General features: G+C 45.9%; 1 protein-coding gene across 1 annotated transcript; it reads right to left on the bottom strand.

The window, feature by feature from the left end:
* Nucleotides 1–2,991: 2,991 nt before the first annotated feature.
* LOC104511902 (putative polypeptide N-acetylgalactosaminyltransferase-like protein 3) lies at nt 2,992–8,112 on the bottom strand (the record flags this gene model as incomplete). The annotated part of the gene is made up of 3 exons (XM_010154694.1): nt 7,948–8,112; nt 4,408–4,545; nt 2,992–3,087 (listed from the first exon to the last, which is right to left on the bottom strand). Coding segments are annotated over exons 1-3 (399 nt in total), but the record flags the coding sequence as incomplete, so codon positions are not given.
* Between the last annotated feature and the right edge of the window lie 12,558 nt (nt 8,113–20,670).

The raw sequence follows: 20,670 nt of genomic DNA, 5'->3' as shown, positions 1-20,670 counted from the left end.
TATATAAAACAAGCAAGTTATTTGAGCAAAGTGTTTATATCACTTCTAATTATATTCTCAGCAATAAATTACAACACACAGCCCATTAATTAAACAGTAGTAGCGAAAGCCCCATTTCTTTTGTGTGGCATCCGTGCTTCTGCAAAAGGCTAATTTTAAAGCTTCTGCGCTCACTGATAGCTACTTTTAAAATGCACTTTCAAGGAGTTAAACAAATTGCATGTATCACGAAACAAAAGAACTGCCAAGAACTGGCTCTCAGCTGGAGAGGGAAGGGACAATGTGGAGGTGGAAGACCAGGATGAAAAATCTGCACTGAGCGTGCGTGACAGACGAGCTGGAGGACATCAGGTAGGAAAAGAAAACATCGTTAGGTCTAATCACAAAAACAGCTGATGGAAAAATAAATAACCTGCTTTCAGCCATTCATCTTAAAGCCCAGGGTTAGCAGACAATGTTACACTAATTGAGTTTCTCATACTATAAAGCACTTAGAGGTTTAAGTTTCCACCCAGAAAGTCCAAAAGGCAGTTTGTGCTGTTTAAGAAAAAAACACGTGTGTATTTTAGAACAGCTAGGTTATATTTAGCAGTGACTCCATCAGCCACAGCTGAGTGATCTTTGTTTAAAGGCAAGGATAAACCAACGTGAGATTTGTTTCTACCCTGAAGGACTCCTGTGGCCAGTTCCTCGGGTCAGGTGTCTCCTGAAGTTTGCAGTTCAGACTCAGACGAGCTTTGGGATTACTTGGTCCTGGTGAGCCTGGAAAGCCCAGGGTGACCGTTTTGTGAGTACAGGCTCTTTACACATTCTCATCGCTTGAACTATACATTATTTTTAGCTGAAAATAAGGTTTGGCTGACCCGCCTTGAGCATGCTTGCCCCCCAGATACTCACCAAGGCTGCCACAGCTGCAGTGTCCTGCAGTTCTATGTCCCCACTCACCCCACCAACTCATTAACACACCAATGAGGCTCATTTTGCAGGTAGAAAATTGAGAAATGTGTTTAAGTTGTACTAGAGGCTTGTGATAGAACAGAGAACTGACAGACCATCTTGCTAAGCCCTGATTAATGCTCCAGGTTTTCAGCCAGATTTGATGAGCTATTCATTAAGATGTGACAAAAAAAATCACATCTTATCTCAGGAAAGCTACAAGGGATGGGATCACATGTTCACAGACCCTAGGGAAGATTCTGCTGTGAGCTCTAATATGTAATTCCCACCTGAAAAGCAGTTTGGGTACCTCCCTCCCTCAAAAGACCTCCTCCCACATATGGGCTGCACGCGAACTGAACGTGGAGGAGCTAAAATGACATTATCTGCAATATCCAACGGATTAAAGCAAGTCCTGTTTTCAAGATCAAATTTACGTATCTCTGGTATTCACACAAGTATTCAACCACAGGTGTGGAGCACTTCTATGTAATTTATGCACTCTGGGTTGAGACAAAGGTTTGATACAGTAACTCGCCTTTGATGGCAGTGTAAATCTGTCAAACACTGGAGTGTATCAAGTGGCCTGGATTTGAGGTTTCACTCATTGCTGCGTCACCTCCTGTGCTGCTTCTTCAGAGCAGTTTGCTGTCGGGCAGTAACTTCAACAGGACTCAGGTACTCACAGCACTCTAAACACGCGGTCCTGTGCATTCAGCAGTTCTCAGCCTAAAACCCGTGTCACCCGCGAGCACTGACAGCTCTGGCTTGGGGTCGAGGTGTTAAAACAAGCTGTTGGAAGACATGGCCCATGGCAGAATAATAAACATCATGATGCCAAGACAGAAAATGGTTGCATACCATTAACCAGGCAAAATAGTGAAGTGAGAGCATGGGCAGAGTTAAGGGGAAAACAGAAAGAAAAAGTTGCCAGGGAACCAGGTAAATTTTCCTTGGAGAGCTCTGGCTTGGGGTCGAGGTGTTAAAACAAGCTGTTGGAAGACATGGCCCATGGCAGAATAATAAACATCATGATGCCAAGACAGAAAATGGTTGCATACCATTAACCAGGCAAAATAGTGAAGTGAGAGCATGGGCAGAGTTAAGGGGAAAACAGAAAGAAAAAGTTGCCAGGGAACCAGGTAAATTTTCCTTGGAGATGCAGATCCGGTTGCATACCATTAACCAGGCAAAACAGTGAAGTGAGGGCATGGGCAGAGTTAAGAGGAAAACAGAAATTAAAAGTTACCAGGCAACCAGGTAAATTTTCCCTGGAGTTGCAGATCCTGAAAGCCCACCTTAGAGTCTGCTGTTGGTTTTAGGATGCTAGCAGTGACAGAGCTGTTTTATTCCAACTCTACAGTGACCCACCCAGCAGCACTGCCGTGCTTCTTTCTTCTTAAAACACGGTAAGAGATAAGACTACAGAAGAGGCTGAATTAGTTCATCTTCACTAACTTTCATTATTTGACACATCCACTAATCCTCTAAAAGATATGAGATCTAGAGTGAATCTTGGAATGACGATTTTTAATCTTGAATAAGCTTAAAATTAAGATAAGAAGCTTTTTGTTTCCTCTGAAAGTTCTGGAGAGGCAAAAGGAGTGCTAGAAAACTAACACTGTGGTAAATTCCAGCCACGCTGAAATGGCTAATTATCATCCTGTTAAAAAGCACTGTTTGTTTTCTTTACCCAGTTGGTACATTTTTACTCTGCTGGGTGAAAGAGAAAGAAAACGTCTTAAAACACTCTGCTTGTGTACACTCTGTTCTCCTTATTGGTTATTTGCTTTCAGCATTATTTACCCTCATCTAGAAGATTTTTTCAAATTGTGCTTTTACTTGCAGCTCTGGCATGATTATGGTAATCCAGAAAATAGCTACTCTAAGAGTAGCTGGGAAAATGCACCTTTATATCTGAGGTATTTTTAACAAGAAGCCGGGCCTTATACATTTGAGAAAGAAGCCCACAGACACATTGTACATCCATCCTCTGGCCGCTGGCGGGTACCGCCTGCTCCCGGCACGCCTGGTGCCAGCAGATTAACTCCTCACCTGCGGTCCCCAGCCGTGGCACGGGTATAATATCGCTGTGTGGTTCTCCTGCGGGCCCTGGTCAAGGCAGACGTCTTTCGCCTTGTTGTTTCGAAGCTGTAAGAAATAACAAGTGCAGAGTTATATGGCCCTGTCGCTTTGGAGATAAGCAATAAACACGTGCAGCAATGTCTCTAGCCTCTCTTGATAGAGAAAGAATATACGGTGCTATTTCACTAGGTATAATCAGGCAGAGAAAGGTTTAGTGTGCCATATGTTTTCTTTAAATACAGGGCCTAATGATGACTGCTTTTACATAATAATCACCACTCAAAGGAGCCAACTTCCTTGAACACAGTTTTCTTTGTATTTGGTCATGTGTGGTGGTAACAAACATATTTTTAGATTGCCGTCAGCATGTTGCCAGGAGCCTGAAATCAATGCAGAATCGCTTGTCTATCATCGAAATCTCAAAGTGCTCGACAAGGCAGGAAAAAGAGTCCAGCTATCACAAGGAGCCCCTTCGAATCGTCGCTGGGATATGGGAGGAGACAGGGAGATCGCAATCCAGCCGTCAAGCACCGAAGGACACATTTTGGAGGGAGCACGGAAGTACTGGGTTCATGCTCCAAAGCCACGTGGCTGCTGACCCCAGCACCAGGTCTGTTAATGCAGAGATGTCCTCTCCCCAGGCCCCCAGGCAGGGCACCTGCAACAATATCTTTCCAAATACTACTTTCTGGGAGGTTTTAGCCTGAAGACATTAAGTAACTTTGATAATAAATCTTTCTGAAAAGTAATGCTCATCTGGGGTGCTCAGGCTGTGCTTCAAGAACACTTCTCAAACTGCCACTATTCACGGATTCACAGCGTGGCAGGGGTTGGAAGGGACCTCTAGAGATCATCTAGTTCAACCCCCCTGCCAGAGCAGGCCCCTGAGACCTTTTGCAGCAGAGTATTATTAGTTCCCATAAACGCCTGTTTTTATGTTCCCAGTATGGTCCCAAAACCAGCAGAGATTGAATTAAGTCTCCTTACTTTATCCCATCCTTAAGCTGTGTGACGTGTCATATCCTACGGAGACCTTGTAAGGAATTAGGCTGAGTTTAAGTCAAAGGGTTTTATAAGACAACTATGTATTAAAAATACACATACAGCTGCCTAATCCAGGGAGTCAATGCATAACAGAGATAACTTTCTGTCAGTTCAGTAAATGAGGTATTAAAACATTTTACTGTATATGGTCTCCAAGATCAGAAATAAATCCCAAAATAGGTTTTAAAAGAAACTGTGCAGAAATTTATACGAATTTATATAATTATACACAAATAGTAGGTTTTGATTCACATTCCTCCCCTCTGAGGCTATTTCTCATCAGAGACTCACCAGCTGTAAACGTTACCAGTCTGATCTACGGGACTGCTCAGCCTTAATTACCTCGCCATAAGCGATGGTGTTGTTGTATCTTCTCATTTCTGGATAAACGTGGTCCAGGTACCACTGGAAATTTTTACACTTCAAGCTCTTCCTTAACGCTTTTCTCTCAGAAACATCCCCAATGTCAATACCTGGATTCTGAAAAATAAAGACAGCGCGTCACAGAACGATCACTCTTAAAAAGGATTAAAAATGAGAGTATTTCACTGTTGTTTGATGTCACTTCCAAGCTGCCTGGAAACGGCCGATGGCTGAGTAACTCCATGCAGAGGCCACGCCAGGGAATTTTGGCACGTGTGTCCAAGGCTGAAGTCATCCTCGCAGAAGGCAGAAGGAAGACTTGGGTTTCACAGCCACGGCGAGGAGGAGACGCGTACTTCTCTCATCAGTTTTGAAGGCAGCCTTGCAACGGCCTCCAGACTGATGCTGGACATGTTTGGTCCTGGGAGGTAATTTAGACAAGAGAACCCAAATGGAGAGGAAAAGGTTTTGAAGGAAAAACAAGAAGCGTAGTGTAACAGAGGTGAATTTTCCCACCGATTGCCCTGGGCTTTGGATCCATCTGAGAAAGACTGCATCTGTCAACAGCCACAATGACAAAGTATTTTTAAAAGCTCCCACCTCCCTTTTAGGTACTGATGTATTGGACTTCCAGAGGAGCTTAACAGCAAATGCATGCCCGGATTTAAAAGAGGATCACGTGCTGAATGCTGGAAATGCAAATCCTTGACTGTGCACTGAGCACCAACACCCTTCCCCTGACGCATCAAGGGTGTGTGACCCTACTGAGAGGCAATGCAGAGGATGGGGAGGGAGGGAAGAAAAGTAAAAAAAGAAAGATTTAGGATTCATACATAACAGAGGCAGACAGCTAAGAATAAAGGATACAAATTACAGGAGAAGTTGAGGCTGAACCCCAGAAAAAACTCCTGACAATTTGGACAATTACGCAGTGAAACAGTCTCCCTGGAGACATAGAAGAACCCCACTGCTCGAGCCGATTTAAAAGCAGACAAAGCTATGAGATCTGTCTCCGGAGGAATAATCTTACCCGAGCCAGGAGCAGGGGTTGAAGACAGCTCTCCCCCTTTAACCTTTTATTCCATTACAGAATTTGGGGAACTAATGCAGGAGCCAGGTGAAGGAAACCAAAGGCATATTGCAGCCCCTTTTACTCCTTCCTACAGGGGTCTGGGTTTCTACTCTATTTTAGCTCTTGCTCTTGTCTTTTGCAGTGATCATTAAATACAGCTGGGAAAGCAATTTTCCATTACAATGCTTGTAATGATCTCCTAATGAATTATTCACTCTGCTTTAGAGAAGACACCATTTTAATGCCAGACTGGTAGCTCATAGGTAAAAATAAAGATGATTCAGTGTAGACAGGCAGGACAGGCTGAAATCTGAGTGGGCGAGATGGGACGCAGAGCCAAGTGGGACCACGAAACAGTCAGCACCTGAAATATTCAGTGCATGTGGTTTGGCTTGGTTCTGAATATAGTGGCATCGCAAAATAATGCAGTGTATATCCATAACCCCCTGCACAACAGCACCTGACAAACAAGGCTTCTCGAAAATTAAATCTTGATTTTACTGGTAAGACCTATATAAACATCTCAAATTGTTTTTAGGGTAACCCAGATCTGTTTCTCCAGACCTACCCTCAGTGCTAATTCGTGTGACGCTGCCTCTTCCAAGCCGTACATGACCTGCGGCTTTGTGTTGAATTTTAATCTCTTTTGGCTCATCAGAAGCATGGTGCCTCACCTCTAAAAAGGAATCAGCCCGTGGATCGAGGCTGAACCCACAGTAATTGATGATCCCTGCCTACGGGGGTTTGGATTTTGCAACGTATTTTTAAGAAAGACTTAAAATCACTCGGTCCTACAGACAACTCTCTCCCTCTCTAAATGCTTGGAGTGGGGCCCGTCACAGCCAGTGCCCTCCTGCAGCTCACTGGGTAAACAGCATTGCTTCCCATCTCCATTCACCCATTTCTCAATAACAAACCAATCCAGGACTCTCCACCTCCCCAGGACGGCAAACGGGCAGCTCATCGACCCTTCCCGGGTGCCTGTGGTTCTCTAACGCAGCACAGAGTTGCAACTACTGCAGCTCTAAATGCCAGTAACTCTCCCCAGATGTAACCTTTCCCCAGAAAGCAGCAGCAGCTCAGGTTTGTGGGTTTTGATGTTTTTTCAAACGCCCCGGAGCACAGTGCTGCCAGCCAGGGATGCTGCCACAGCAGCATCAGGAAGGAAGCAGTCCTTTGCAGGGGTGTGATCTGCAAGGGATGAATATTTGGTATTTATTTTAGCACCAAAAGGGTGGCTGTAAATGACCGTTCACATGGGGTCTGGCCACTCATGGCAACGGTTTTTCCCCATACTTGAACAGAGCAGCCCAGTGCTTGTGCTTAAGTACACTGCGAGTGGAGTAGGTGATGGGGGGGCTATGCTGGGCACTCTGAATCCTCATCCCACCCATCACCTGGAAAGCATCACTGGCTCCCCCTCCCCAACATCCCTTCTCCTTCTGGCAGGACCAGAGACAGGAGATGGGGGGACTGGTGCAGCCAGGGGTGCTCCCATCACTCTCCAGGCAGCATTCAGAGCCAGGAGGCAAGAGACAACCTGCACAGAGACCAGAGCTCAAGCAGCAGCCTTGGACCTACATAAAGTCCCCCTGGAACCTACAGAGCTTTATGCAAAAGTGCAGGGAATCACCTAGAGAGGTCCATGTGCAGGATGTGTCCCCTGGGCCTGGTCAGCCTGGTGAAACCTCACAATTTTCCAAAGACCTCCCATGCTGCCACAGGGCAGGATTTACATGAAAAATAATGTGTCAGATCTAAGAAAATCTAACCATTTCTGAACAGAAATAAATACAACCACCAAAGCTATTTAAAGAGAGTGTTTCTGGTGCATTTGTGCGTGGTGCTGCTGGGAGAGGATCTCCTTCTGTGAGTCACTGACCTCCAATCCTTTACCTCTGAACACGTTTTCTAAGCACTGATGGCCTCAACTTCCCCAGAGCTGGGAAAACACACAGCCCAGGCAGCTGGAACACACACCGTCTGCAGTGAGCTCGGGGCAGCGACAGCATCTACGAGCTCAGAAACCTGAGCTGAGCTGCACGTAACACGGACCTGCCCGAGCCGCAGGAAGAAACCTCAAGCATTAATGACGCTGATATTAATAATCTTCTGCCAACTGACTTTACAGGCAGACTCCATCTGCGGAGCAGTGTAATGACATCAACTCACGCTGTGTAAACACTCAACGGGGAGATAAACACTACAATACAGGTTTAATTTGTAAAAATGAGAAGAGATAGGATGATGTGAACTGTAGGAATTCATCCCAAATCTGCAGGTTTTGCAGCGTCTCCCTCAAAGCTGAGGGACCTCTGCTGACTTTCACAGCTGGGCATACGACCCAGGGGATTTAAGGCTCTACTTCACCCAGAGGCACTAAAAGCTCTATAATTCACGTTTTTAACCAAATAACGTGAAGACTTAGGATCGGGTGCTGGCCGTACCTCCAGCGGCAGGTTCCACGCTATGTAGACGTGCGATTTGTAGTCGTCCATCCACACCTCGGCCACCCGCAGGGCATTGCGCTTGGTGTAGAAACCGATGTTGTTGTTGTAGGGCTTCTTCTTGCGCTCGATGTGAGCCACCCTGGAGCAGGGCAGGACCTCCATGCTGCCGCCGCAGAGCCACACCTGCAACGCAACCGCAAGACACCGTCAGCACGAGGCTCTGTCACCGTGCAAAGGGCCCATGGCTACATTAGAGAAAGAAGGACTGGGATTTGAGATTTGTGTAACATCCTGGTGAGCACAAGGCATCACTCATCTAGCTGGGAAGTGGAAACCCACGGCCAGGTTTGCCCTTTGCTCAGTGGTCAGACACACAGGGAGAATTTAACCTGTGCCCAGAGCAAATCACGTGTCGACTTGAGAGGGGACAGGTCTATATCCAGCACGTGCTATTCGCACACTGTAGGATCAGGTGCTGAGTTTACAGTGATGTTGCTACTAAATAAAATGGATCAGTGACCGGAATAGTTGAAACAATTGCAAGATCTCCTGCAGAAGGGATGACTCAGTGAAACATATGGCAGGGACAGATTTCTCCCACTTGAACACATTTGTTCATTATTTTTCTTTCACATGCTGTTTGAAATTCCCTCAAATCATGGTTTACAAGTTAATAAAATCTTTTGAGATAGGTCTTTTTATCACACCAAAAGGGAATTCACAGAAAGACTCGCCATACCTGAGTTCTTCCCTCCCTGTTTGTCTTCACCAAGAAGTTATTTAGTTTACATGAAAGACGCGTATCCAGGACACCAGACACCGGGCAATCAGTACAAACACATATGTCAAACAGGCCTAATAATCCCAGTTCCGCCGATTTTACAGTCTGCTCCGCATTATCATTTTGCACAGTTGTTATAACACCCATCGCTTCTGGGATCTTTTCCAAGCTCACCACCTTTTATCCCATCTGCGTTCCCTAGATTTTACCGACCCTGCTCAACCCGCTCCCCCAGAAGCACGAGGAGCCTCCTTGGCTGGATCAGCTGCCCTTCTCAATCTCTAAGTGGCTGTTTTAGCACTCCCAATGCAGGGCACGGGCACCTCCCAAGCCCAGGCGACAGGAGTAAGGGACAGTACGGCAGGGAGACGTCTTCCCTTGGCGTAATCCTGCTACTCGTGATGCTCTCGCTTGGGCTGCTGCAGAATATCGGAGCCCACATCAAAAATCAGAGCCCCATTTATTAGCTGGTGTGGAGGGTGTCCCTACCCATGGCAGGGGGGGTGGAACTAGGTGGTCTTTAAGGTCCCTTCCAACCATTCTATGATTCTATGAAATTAATTCATATTTAGCCTATTTAACAAGGCAGAGTGTTATGTATTTCTTCCTAGAAAGGATGAAATCACAATCACTTCGTTTTAGAAAATACACATGGATGGGATGTAAAGGCATGTTTAAAGATCCAAGATAGGGTGTGTAACACAGCAGGCTAAGTATGACGAGCTAGTCTCCAGTTTCTCCCTTATTTTCTGACATTCAAATTTCAACACGACTATTAGCTTGCCATTCATCCACCCGTAGAGATGCAGAATTAAAAATAGAAGCATTCCCCTCCAGTAAATGACGGTGACTCAATAACTTCTCCATCACAGAAGTAATCAAACGTACAGAAAGATGCTTGGGTTTATAAATAACCAGTTAACACTAAATTCTAGTGAAGAAATCCCAGAGAAACAAACAAAAAACAAATCCATCACCAAGAGATCTTTGATTTGTTTCTGAGAAAGCTGGTGGGTAATAGACTTGCAATTATTTTCTAAGCAAAATGTGACTGTCCTAAGAATTCAGCACGGAAAAACAGTGAAGCAGTGAAATGTCTGAGTACGGCTGAAACTACATCAGCCATCAATGTTCTAGAAGTGTTTGCATATGTGGGAAGCAAACTTTGGTTAGCACGAGACTGCATCACCTTGCTCCTGTGACGGGATAACCCAGCTTTGCTTTCTCATCACCTTCCAGAAGCATGAAGGTGTCTCAGGCGCGTGAAAGCATCCTTGAAACAGGCAGTATCTCCGTGACCTGCCCGGGGGATAACCCGAAACAGGGAGCAGGTATGGCACGGTGCCATACGGCAGCAGAACTACAAGGGAGGTCCAGGTGCCACTCCTGTGCACGTGTACCTGCACATCCAGGAGCATCCCGGAGAACAGCAGTGCCCAGGCCTTTTAGACGGGACTGCAGGCAAGCCGAGGGAGGAGACATCCTGGCATTGCCTGGGGAATGTCGTCCCTGTCGTCCTGTGGTTACTGCACCCCCAGTAACAGAGGGAGAATGGACGACAGCTCACAAAACGCAGCCTAGCGATGATCCTTTTGGCGTGCAATAGAGACCGCGACAAAATCCCCATTTCGCTTGATCAGCTCATTGCAACACTCGCAGAAACAATTTTCAGAGCGTTAAGCAGTTATGAACAATTACTGCCCATGGTCCCCTCTGCCCTCACAACTACAGTGCAGCTATCAATTTGCTTTGCTCCCGTCTGACAGAGCCAGCGATTACTCTCAAGGAGTGTTGTTTAAACAAAAGAGCTTTTGGCAAGCTGCCTAATGTCAAAGGAGTCCGCCAGACAGAGAAGGGGGACCCCGAAGAGATCCACCAGCCAGGAGCGTGCCGAAAGCCCTGTGCTACACCAGGCTAAAGGCATCGTCTGTGCTGCCCAGACAAGCAGGGCTAGAGAGAGGTGTTCGAGGGGTTGGCCAAGCTCGTGCCTTGGGTTGGTGGTGCTGGGGCTGTTAATGCTGTACAGGTCTGGTTTGCCTGGAGGGAGCAACCCAGATGTGTTTGGCTGCCACCTGGGGCATGGAGGATGCTGCTGAGCATGGGGGGCTGCTGCCTTGTCCCACCCCATCCTCTCCAGCAGGTCAGAGCTGCGATCTCCACTGCGTGCCGTCCCCCTCCGCTCACCCCATGGAGCGGGGACCCTCTGGGCTCCCTCCCTGGGGGGCAGGTGCAGCGGCACCCGCTGAGCAGCAAAGGATGCACACAGGGGAAGGCATGGCCACAGCTCTAGCAAAAGAAGAGGTGAAAAAATCAACTTTGAACACAGACATTTAACACATACATACTAAGAAAACCTTGCTCCCCTGCCCGGCCTTCTGCAACCGGGCCTTGCTATGCCATGGTGCCCACGGGCAGGGAAGCAGAAGATAAAATCATTAACTTAAAGGGAGTATTTTCATCAGAAAATACTGACGCAGGGGCTGCTTCCCCTGGGATGACAGAATAACTTGTACGTCGTGCTTCTCTTCACACGGCTGCAGGCCACACAAGGGAATTGGGGCTCACCGTCTGTTTTCAGCATACAGCAAGCCAACACCAGAAAAAGAGAAGGACCATCTGCAAGAGCTGGGGCACGTCCCTCGCCCCTTTCCAGCCCGCGGAGTACCAGGACAGAGCCCTGCCACAGCACTGCACCTTCTCCTCACTCAAACACCAGTGTCTCCAGATGAAAAAACATAGTATCGGTGCCCCTGCGGTCGCTGCCTTATATAATGCTGTGCTTCCTCCTCATCCCTGGGATATCATTAATAATAATAATAATAATAACAAAAAATAAGAAGGGACAGTGACTACCTTGGGTCCTGGACACGGCATTCTAGCTGGAACATGGTGTGACATCCATAATGAACACTGACAGCTCCCATCAAAGGATCCTGACTTCAGTTGCTTATAACTTTGCCAAATTTTAACTATTCAGACTGAAATATATCCTGGAACAGCTCGAGCCTGCCTGCAGTTAATGCAAAGAGACATCATGTCTACTGGTGTCAAGATGAGTCTGCGAGGTAAACTTCTAATCTCTGAATGTATTGTGACAGAAGGAAACAGAGGGGAAAAAAAACTCCACTTCTAACTTTCATTACACAAACTCCAGGCTTTTTTAGCTGATAACTTCATTTCTAAGGTGATTAGCTAAACTGTGCCTTAATTAGCAATAGATTTCCCATTTAACAGCTCTGCCTTATCTTCGCCCCCCTCCTTTCTTTTAAAAGTAACTCCCTAAGTTAAGGCAAAAACACAATTACCCAGGGCAGCTAAAATAATAAGGAATGTATCAGAACAAAGACCTAAATAATAAAATTGAGAAACAGCAAAAAAGGCAAAGAAATAATCATTTCTCCACATGCTCCCTTTATATAGTTCTGAGAGACGGTATCTCTCCAAATTATTCCTTTTTTCAGAAGAAACAAACATACAGCTACATTTCCAGCTATGTATCTGAAGCAGTTTCTATCCCTCCTGTTCCTGTTTTGGCCATGCTCCATCCCACATCCCCGCAGGACACCATGGGAGGACATCCCCAGGCCCGTGCTCGCGCTGTCACATCCCGCTCCCCAAGATGCCAGAGCAGCAAAGGGTCGGGAATGGGATGAACAAGTCGCTCCCCCAGCTCTCTGTCACCCGTCATGCCCAACGCCCGGCGGCTGCTCTCAGGCAGGGCAGACTCGAGCAGGCAATGCCGACACGGGGCAGGGCAGCCCAAGCCAAACTCCTCACCTCAGGAAGAGGGGCAAAGGATTCCCACAGCAACAGCTAGTGCAAGGAGAAGTGAACCCACAGCGTTTTTGGAGCAGCCATCCCTCACACTTAAATCCCTCTTGAAGAGAGGCGTAATGCAGAGCCTGCCTGTGATTTCAGCATCCTCAGCACAGAGCAAAGGCGGTGTGTTGGCCTTGCTTCCCCTAGAAAACCTTAAGGTTTGGTACTTACAAGTGTAACTGAGCTGCAGTACCTTTATCTCCCTGGCACGAGGTCCTTGTAATGTTGTGGTGAGAGACACACACCACAGCAAGCCTGTCAAATCCCAATTTTGGTAACTAAACACCTCCACACCCTTAGCTGATGGCTGTTTATGGGCAACAATCAGAAGTGGCATACCTCTCACACACAGCAAGCTGGGTAATATTTTATATTTATACATATTTATGTTATATTCTATATCATCATCAAAGTGCTTCTACCAGCCATTGCAAATGCCACTATCTCATGTAACAATCACAGCAAGAAGTTCAGTAGAAATGTTAAGCTGAATTACATGAAGGTGAGTTAAAAAACCAAATACAGTGGGGGGCAAAAAAAAGAAAGAAAATCAGCTTTCTCTGTGAACTTTTTACTTCCACCACAGTGAAATACAGTATTCATGATCTCTGCAGGTGGACAACAGCACTCCTTGAAGAGGACTGCCTTTTAATTTGGATATGTGGATTTTCACAGATCACATGAAGGGAGGACCGGTGGTGGAAGAATTTATACAAAAGTCGTGCACGTACCACCTTAAAGGCCATTCTGCTGTAGGTCCAGCAAAGGTACAGTGTTGTATCTACAGCCAAGACCAACCACCACACCAACCGGAGGGTGAAGCATTTCTCAGTGTGAGGAGGGACAAACCCTCTGGTACCTCAGTATCAGAAGGCGGCAACTCCATGCGGAAAGGGACAACGTCTGCACTGATGGACCCAACAGAGATCCTCCTCCTGTTGGAAATCTCAACACAGTTTCCTCCTGAACAACTAATACATTATCTTGGAAACCTCTATGAAGAAGCAAAAGAGACTCGGCATCCTGCAACTGAAACGGGAAAAGGAATTTCATCGGTAAACCTGTAGATTTGTTTGCTCTCTCACGAGGCCACAGAAACCCTTCCCAAGAGGGTTAGAGCCAAGCAGCCAGATCAGGTGTGATATTCACATGCCATTTCCTTAAAATACAATTTTTGAATGGGTACGTCCTCACCTGGGCATCTCCGACCATGCCTATTCAAGCAGAGAATAGAAGTGGAAGGAGAGGGTAAAATACTGCATCTAAACCAATAAATTCTTTTTCGGCATCCCTCCTCTCACATTTTATCCTCATGGATGACACCATTTTGGACAGGTTTCTGTCTACGTTGTGCCAGACCAATAACAGAAATGTCCAGATTGTCCAGTGTCCAAATGTCTTAGCCTTCCCGCTGAGACTACTAAATTCATTCCTTTTATAACAGCCACTTAAAAATGCCACATAAGAGGGAACTCAGGTGCACAATTGACTCCCCAAATCCTAACCTATAGCAATACCAGGTAATAGCCACTGTTTCCATCCTCTTAACTCAGCAAGCAACATAAATAGTTTAACATTTGACATATTGGAGATGTTAGAATAAAGCAAGCTTCACATCAGTGCAAAGCAGTGATTTCTCTGCACTGCCACAGTTCAAGGAGAATGATAGATACACACTGCAATTGTGTTTGCTCAAACTGAAGGCTTTTCCAATGAAAAATTTATGCTGTGCCTCGCCAACAAATGCAACACAACCTGTTCTAAATAGTGCATCATTCCTGGCTACAATAGGTATTGATTTGACTTTATCACCAGATAAGGTACATAAGAATGGGCTTGGTGGGAAACTACATTTAAAAGGCTCTGATCACAAAGCACAGCATGTGGAGGATTAGCTTTAATCACAAGTGTCCCTATCCTCTTGGCTCAGAAAAAAACGCTGAAAAGAAGCATTTTGCTTCTCAGTGCATCGGGACTGATATTTTAATTGCTGCAAAACTAAACTATAGAAACCAGAGCCACTGTAGCTTTGCCGTTTTAGCACTTCCAAAAGTTATGGGGGGGGAAAAAAAAAAAAAGGAACAGAATATTTTTAAATCCACATCTTGCAAATGGTTGTTGAAACTGGAGAGACGCTTTCACACCTGAACTCCCAGCCTTGGCTGGAGCTGGAGCCAAAATGAGTATCACCAGCTTCCATATGGCTGAGTCCCACATTCCTGCAGAGCACAAAGCTCCAGCTACACAGCGAAGTGGTTTGCAACTATCGTGGTATAAATCTGCATCTCTCCTAATAAGGTGAGTACTAAAACTCCTCAGTACGTTGATGTTATCTGATCGGCCTTGGCAGCATGACAAGGACCTGATTATGTTTTAATAGTATAATGCAAAGATTATTACAGACTCGTAAAAGACAAGTGCCTTAAAACCAGCATCAACAAGACCTGCAAGCCCTTTCAGAAGGAGAGCAACATGCTGGGCTTTATACGCTCGTAGCACAGAAATTACCTGTGTGCTTTGACCCTGAACTACTTGGAGGCTGCTCTTTTTTCATTTTTTATTACCAGTGATGTACCAAAAGCATCTTGATCTCATTTTCCTATTACCATTTCTGTCAAAGCTGTAAAAATAAAATAGCGTAAAGGATTCAACAAAATTTTGATCTATTTTTCATGCAAAAAAAGCCTTTAGAGAAAATTATCTGTAGACTGTTCTTCGGACTAACACGATTCCATGTGGGGAGCAGCAGGAGGAGGGGGGAAGGTGCCATGTATCGTTTTAACCGTAAGAGGCAGTTCTGAAACAGAATTATTTATGCAGAGAGAGGCAGGCGCGTGATAGAGCAGCTCCTGAGATGACAGCACCCCAGCTCCACCGAGCTCCTTCCAGTCCTCTTAACTCCAGCACATCACAACTGCGGCTTTTGTGATCCGTAATTATAGATATCCTCCCATCAGACGCTGATGGGGAAGGCGCTGGAAGGCAGCCGAGCTCCTCCATAGATGTTGAGAGATGGGTATGACTGCCTGTGACTCAGCCTATCCTCCCTGCAGAAAATTGCTCAAGTACCTCATCAAAAAGAGCAGCTAATGAGTTTAAAACTAGAGCATGCAAATACACAGTATGCCTGTGTGTCTATTATTTGGTGTGAATGCCTACGAGTGCATACAGACATGTACACACACGAGGTATCCTATGCCTTGTCAGTGCTCAAAGCCAGACTGGCAACGTTTCCTAAGCCCTCTGATGCTTTTGCCACTGTCCTTCTCATTCATCGTGCTCGGAAATGATTCTGAACAACAGCACTGAAATGAACTGCCAGGTTTACCTACAGCCTTCTACCTTCGTTTTACATCTTGTTCTTAGGAAAAGGTTCAAAGGGTCCTGCCCGTCCCTGCTGCAGGAACCTGCCCTGCCACCAGCCTCTGCCCAGGCAGGGGGACCTTGAGGTCTGAGCCGCAGGCATTCACGTTCCTTTGAAAAACACCCCGGTCTGAATTTCATTGCTGTGTTTTACTTGACTGTGGGTTAGACAGGAGCAAATACTCAGAACCAATGTCCAGAAGAGCTGGAGGGAGACAGCGCAAAACCTGTTTCCTTGGTCCTGCCAAACCCGAGAGCGATGCTGCCCTTGCCACAGACACCTGACTGTCCCTTCGGCAACGACCTGTGGCAGCTCAGACGGGGTAAGTGAAATTTGGAAGCTAGCTGGTCATCTGGCCCTTGTTTTTGAAGGAGAAAACGTACCTGCCCGTTTCACTGAGGTAAGCCATTCTCGTCTACGGGCTGTCATGGGCTACTGCCCGACGCAGTGCCCTCCCAGCCCCGAGTCTACTGCAGACGGACTTGGCCAGTGCGAGTCCGAAATGTTAAACCAAGGTCCAAACCAGATGGTTAGAGACCAGGGCAGCTCTGTCATGTTTTTGCCGTTCACTCTGCCATCTGCTTATTTTCTCTGGCAGTGTTAAAATCCCCTCTTCAGTGGAGCAGTCTTGTACTTTGAAATAATAAATGCTTTGTAACTCAAAGCAGGTATGGAAGTTGAAAGCCTGAGGAGTTGCCGTGGCTCTGAAGCTATCATCAGTGAAACCACTGGTAACTGATTGTCACAGACAGCCCTCAGCCTCCGCTAAAAACTGCTGTTAAAATGCTGGTGCACGTGCAGGTAAAGCATTGTGCAACGGCTCTTTAATAATCTACTAACAGCTGCTCATCTCAAGAGTGGTAGGCACCATCATCTGTTGAGCATCACTCCTTCAAGTCTGGCCAACTCCTGAAGCATTTCCCGTCAGGGCAGAACAGCCGCTGAGCTGAAGCTGTGATTTTAAACTTGGATGACTTCTTTTTGGGGGCCGCGTTTAGGGTGATAGCTGTGGCGCAGCTGCTTGATCTACCCATGAAACACTCCAAGGCCATTGAATTACCTCGGTGGCCATCCATCTGGACTCTTTCATCTTCAGAAGTTCCCAGAGCAAGCGGTCAGGGCTCGGACTCAGATGTTGGCTTAATAAAGACCGCAGCGTTCCCTTGATGTCGACATAGTTGGGTGCATGGCCATTGACTTCAGAGGACTTGAACTTGCTCACAGCAGCCAGAAGTTCAACCCTTCAACTAGCACACAAATGCAACAGCCAAGAGAACCAAGGCTGTGAGTGGGGACAGATTTGGAAGGAATGGAAGCAAAAATATGTCTGATGCAAAATGGTTTTTTTTTTTACCTGCTATACACAGCACTGTTTAAAAAGAGAGCTGCATTCCTATTTTTACTAATAATAGTATTAACAGTGCTCCTGTACAATCTAATCTTGATCAAAGCCTTGTTTGATATTAAGTCCTGCCCCAACCCCCCAAGATCAGCAGCACAACGCCCCTCATCTTTCCCTCTGATTGTGTAACTATTTTGATTTCAAAGTATTTGCATTACTGTGAAGAGAAAAATATGTCTCGCCTGCGCTCAGCTCCCACAGCCAGGATACAAAAGAGCATCCAGCACTGCGACCAAGAGAGGTTGTGGGGCCTCTGTTCTCTATCCTTGACTGGGGAAGTTCCTGGGAAAGCTGATCTGACTCGGAAGCTTGGCCAGCTTTGAGCTGGATGTGGACTACAGGTCTCAAAAGTCCCTTCTGGCCTGAACTATTCCACAATTCCTGTGCAGAGATGCTTAAGACAGATGTCTGGAGGTCAGAGTGAAGACGCCAATAGGTAGAGTAGAGAAAGTGTGAAAAACTGTCTTGGTTCTTCCACTGAGCATCTTGACAAGTTATTTCTGTGCTATCTACCTTTGCTTTCTCCTTTTACAACGCGTGTAGTCTAACTGAGACACAATCTCTCGAGGACAAAGGCTGTCACAACACATGTGGGTTATTCCCAGTGCAATGGCAGTGCAACCTCAGCTGAGGCCCACTCAAGGTACTGCAATATAAGGAATGATTGTGTACAGTCCGATATTTAGGGATATTTTAAACTTAAATGCCTACTGTGGTGTTTTTCAGATGTTTCTAATCTCTGAGTCCTGTGCAATTTTCTAGTTGAGGAGAAGATCCCTTCAGAAACTTCTCCAACTTAGATTATTGTACAGCATATTATAAGTTTTTTTGTCTTACCCTCTTCACAGACACTGTAAAATAGTTCCTGGACAGCCGGTGACCACAGGTACCAGACCGAAAACCCGGTCTGAGGTGTTTTCTAGGTTCCCTTAGAGCATGGAGGAGATGGGACCATCCATCGTGTGATTCTGCCAGACTAGACAGCTGAACACGGGTGAGATGGATCAGGGTATATATTCCTTCTTGTCAGTGTAGCAAACAGCACACAAGGACCCAAATTGTGGCTAGGGCCTGTAAGAGCAACATGTTGGTGGACAAGGAAGACATGCTTCGGAGTCTTTTAAAGGTCAGTCTCTACTTCAACTGATCAAAGATCTTCAGTAAACTTACGAGGAGCTGAATCGGGAGAAGAGAGTTGGACAAGACAGGCATATTGCCAAGCATGGAAGGAGAAACCTTAAGGAATTCCGATGTGCAATAAAAGCACTGTTTTTCTGAACAGTCAAATCTCTCAAGTGAATTAAAACTATGCTGGAAGCTGGTGAGAACAGACATTTCCCAAAATGCTCTACAGCTTAGCTGCAGGAGCTTCATGTGAAGTCTTTGGATCAAAGCAAACCCAAACACCTCTGAACAGGTCATAGACTCAGTTCATTGATTTATTTACAAAGTTTAGGAACTAATGTTATTTATTCTGCATGAAATGTGCAGAATAGAGATAGTGGTAAAAACATTTTCATGTGTTCAGTCTGACAGGATACTGTTTATTCATTTGATACTACTGTGGTTACCAGAATGCTGTGCTCTCCCTCGTGCTGTTCTGTATAAAAGTCTTATTAAAATATTTAACAGATTTTAAGAATTTCAATTCTAAGTCCACAAACACATAGTTGTTGTTGAAGATCACCTAGTATTCATTTGTTTCCATCTACGTATTACATCCCTTTTTAAAATCACTAATTAATTAACTCCTCCAAAAAAAGAAAGCCTCTGTAGAATAACGATGCCCGCGATCCCTGCAAATGGTACTGCAAGCCTGGTTAGCGGCACTACATTTCACTCAGCACAGGCCAATTTTGAGACTGCATTTTAGTAACAGGAGCGCAGTCCTTATCCGTTCTTCCCTGACTCCTCTTGTCCTTGATTTGCTAATTAGAAATAACTGCGGTGGAAGTGATACAATCCCACAATGCTGGTTTCAGGCAGATTGTCACCCGAATAGCTATTAGAGAGCCATAAAAAGAGCTCAAAAGGCATATTTTTCCCAATGAAGCATGTTGATGAAAACAATTAATGTTTTCATTTATTTATATGTATACATGCATACGAACACACGTACTCAGATATTTTATTCTAACACGAAAAACCAATTACCATTCTCTGTAACCGAGAGCCTCAAAAAGCACCAGGAAGTATGAAAATGGTGATTATATTCTAATCAGACATTTCCAGGGAGACTATTTCTACTTTTTCAGCTGAAGCCTGGAACAGCACACATAACACGCTCTCACAGTAGAAATTTGTCTTAAAGTCAAACTTGTTATTTTCCAAGTCTGTCAAAACTGTGCTGCACTTCAGGCTGCCCAACGTGATGGCATCCACCTCCCACGTGCATTCCCACCCTTGTAGCCCACACCGCTCCGGCTGGGGACAGCCCGGAAGTGTTATGAATGCCTAGCACCAGGCATTCAGAAAAACAGTGCTGGGCATCCTGCAAAGGCGGAGGGCAGAAGGGGGAGTACCACACACATCCGACCAGACAGACAGAGAGCAATCACTGGCTCATGCAGTCTGCCTGCACTTTTTGATTGACTCCAGGCATTCTTATCAACTGGAGTGTCCCATGACTGCACACTCCCAGGGCCCAGAGCGTGCAGAGACCAACAGTTCCTCCCCAGCAGGAAAAATCACATCCTTTGCACTGCGGGGACATATGCATCATCAATGCTGTGTGAAGATTACACCAACAAGCTGGTGTTGTACAATCCGTAAGACTGGCCTCTCCAATGGCAACCATGTGCTGGTACCCACGGATGAGAATGAAAGCACATGGTGACACCTGCCCCCTGGTCCTTCCCAGCTTCAGGCAAACTGGGACCTAAGTGCTCCCTGAGACAGAGATGGAGTTTGCATTTAATAACCCTCTGCAAATCTAATGTCGTATTTTTTTTCCAGGAGCAGCCATGGGAGAGCAGCTCACTGTTTCTACGTGTCTGCAAAAGCCAGGCCAGGGCTCTGGCATGTCATGACCACGATACGTCTTGAACAACACAATCTGTGCTTTTATTTCCCATCTCTCTCCAACTCATTTGCTTCAGGCCATTGCCAGAAATGGGCTCTGATGGCATTTAATCTGATGGGGCTCTATGGGGTTCAAGATGTATGTAGGGTTGTTGTCTCTCAGCTGTGTGATTGTCTATGCTCAGGTTTGAGCTAATACCAACGAAGAAGGAATTGGTTTTAGTAAAGAAAAGCGACCCATACCCATTATGCTTTGACTGGGGCAGGACATGCCATCTCACGGAGAAAGGCTAGAGTCTCTAAATATATTCCTGCTTTTTTCTTTGGCCTTTA

This window comes from Eurypyga helias, unplaced genomic scaffold (genome assembly GCF_000690775.1).
Source record: "Eurypyga helias isolate BGI_N326 unplaced genomic scaffold, ASM69077v1 scaffold3637, whole genome shotgun sequence".
NCBI lineage: Eukaryota > Metazoa > Chordata > Aves > Eurypygiformes > Eurypygidae > Eurypyga > Eurypyga helias.
This window is presented reverse-complemented; position numbering and strand designations above follow the sequence as displayed.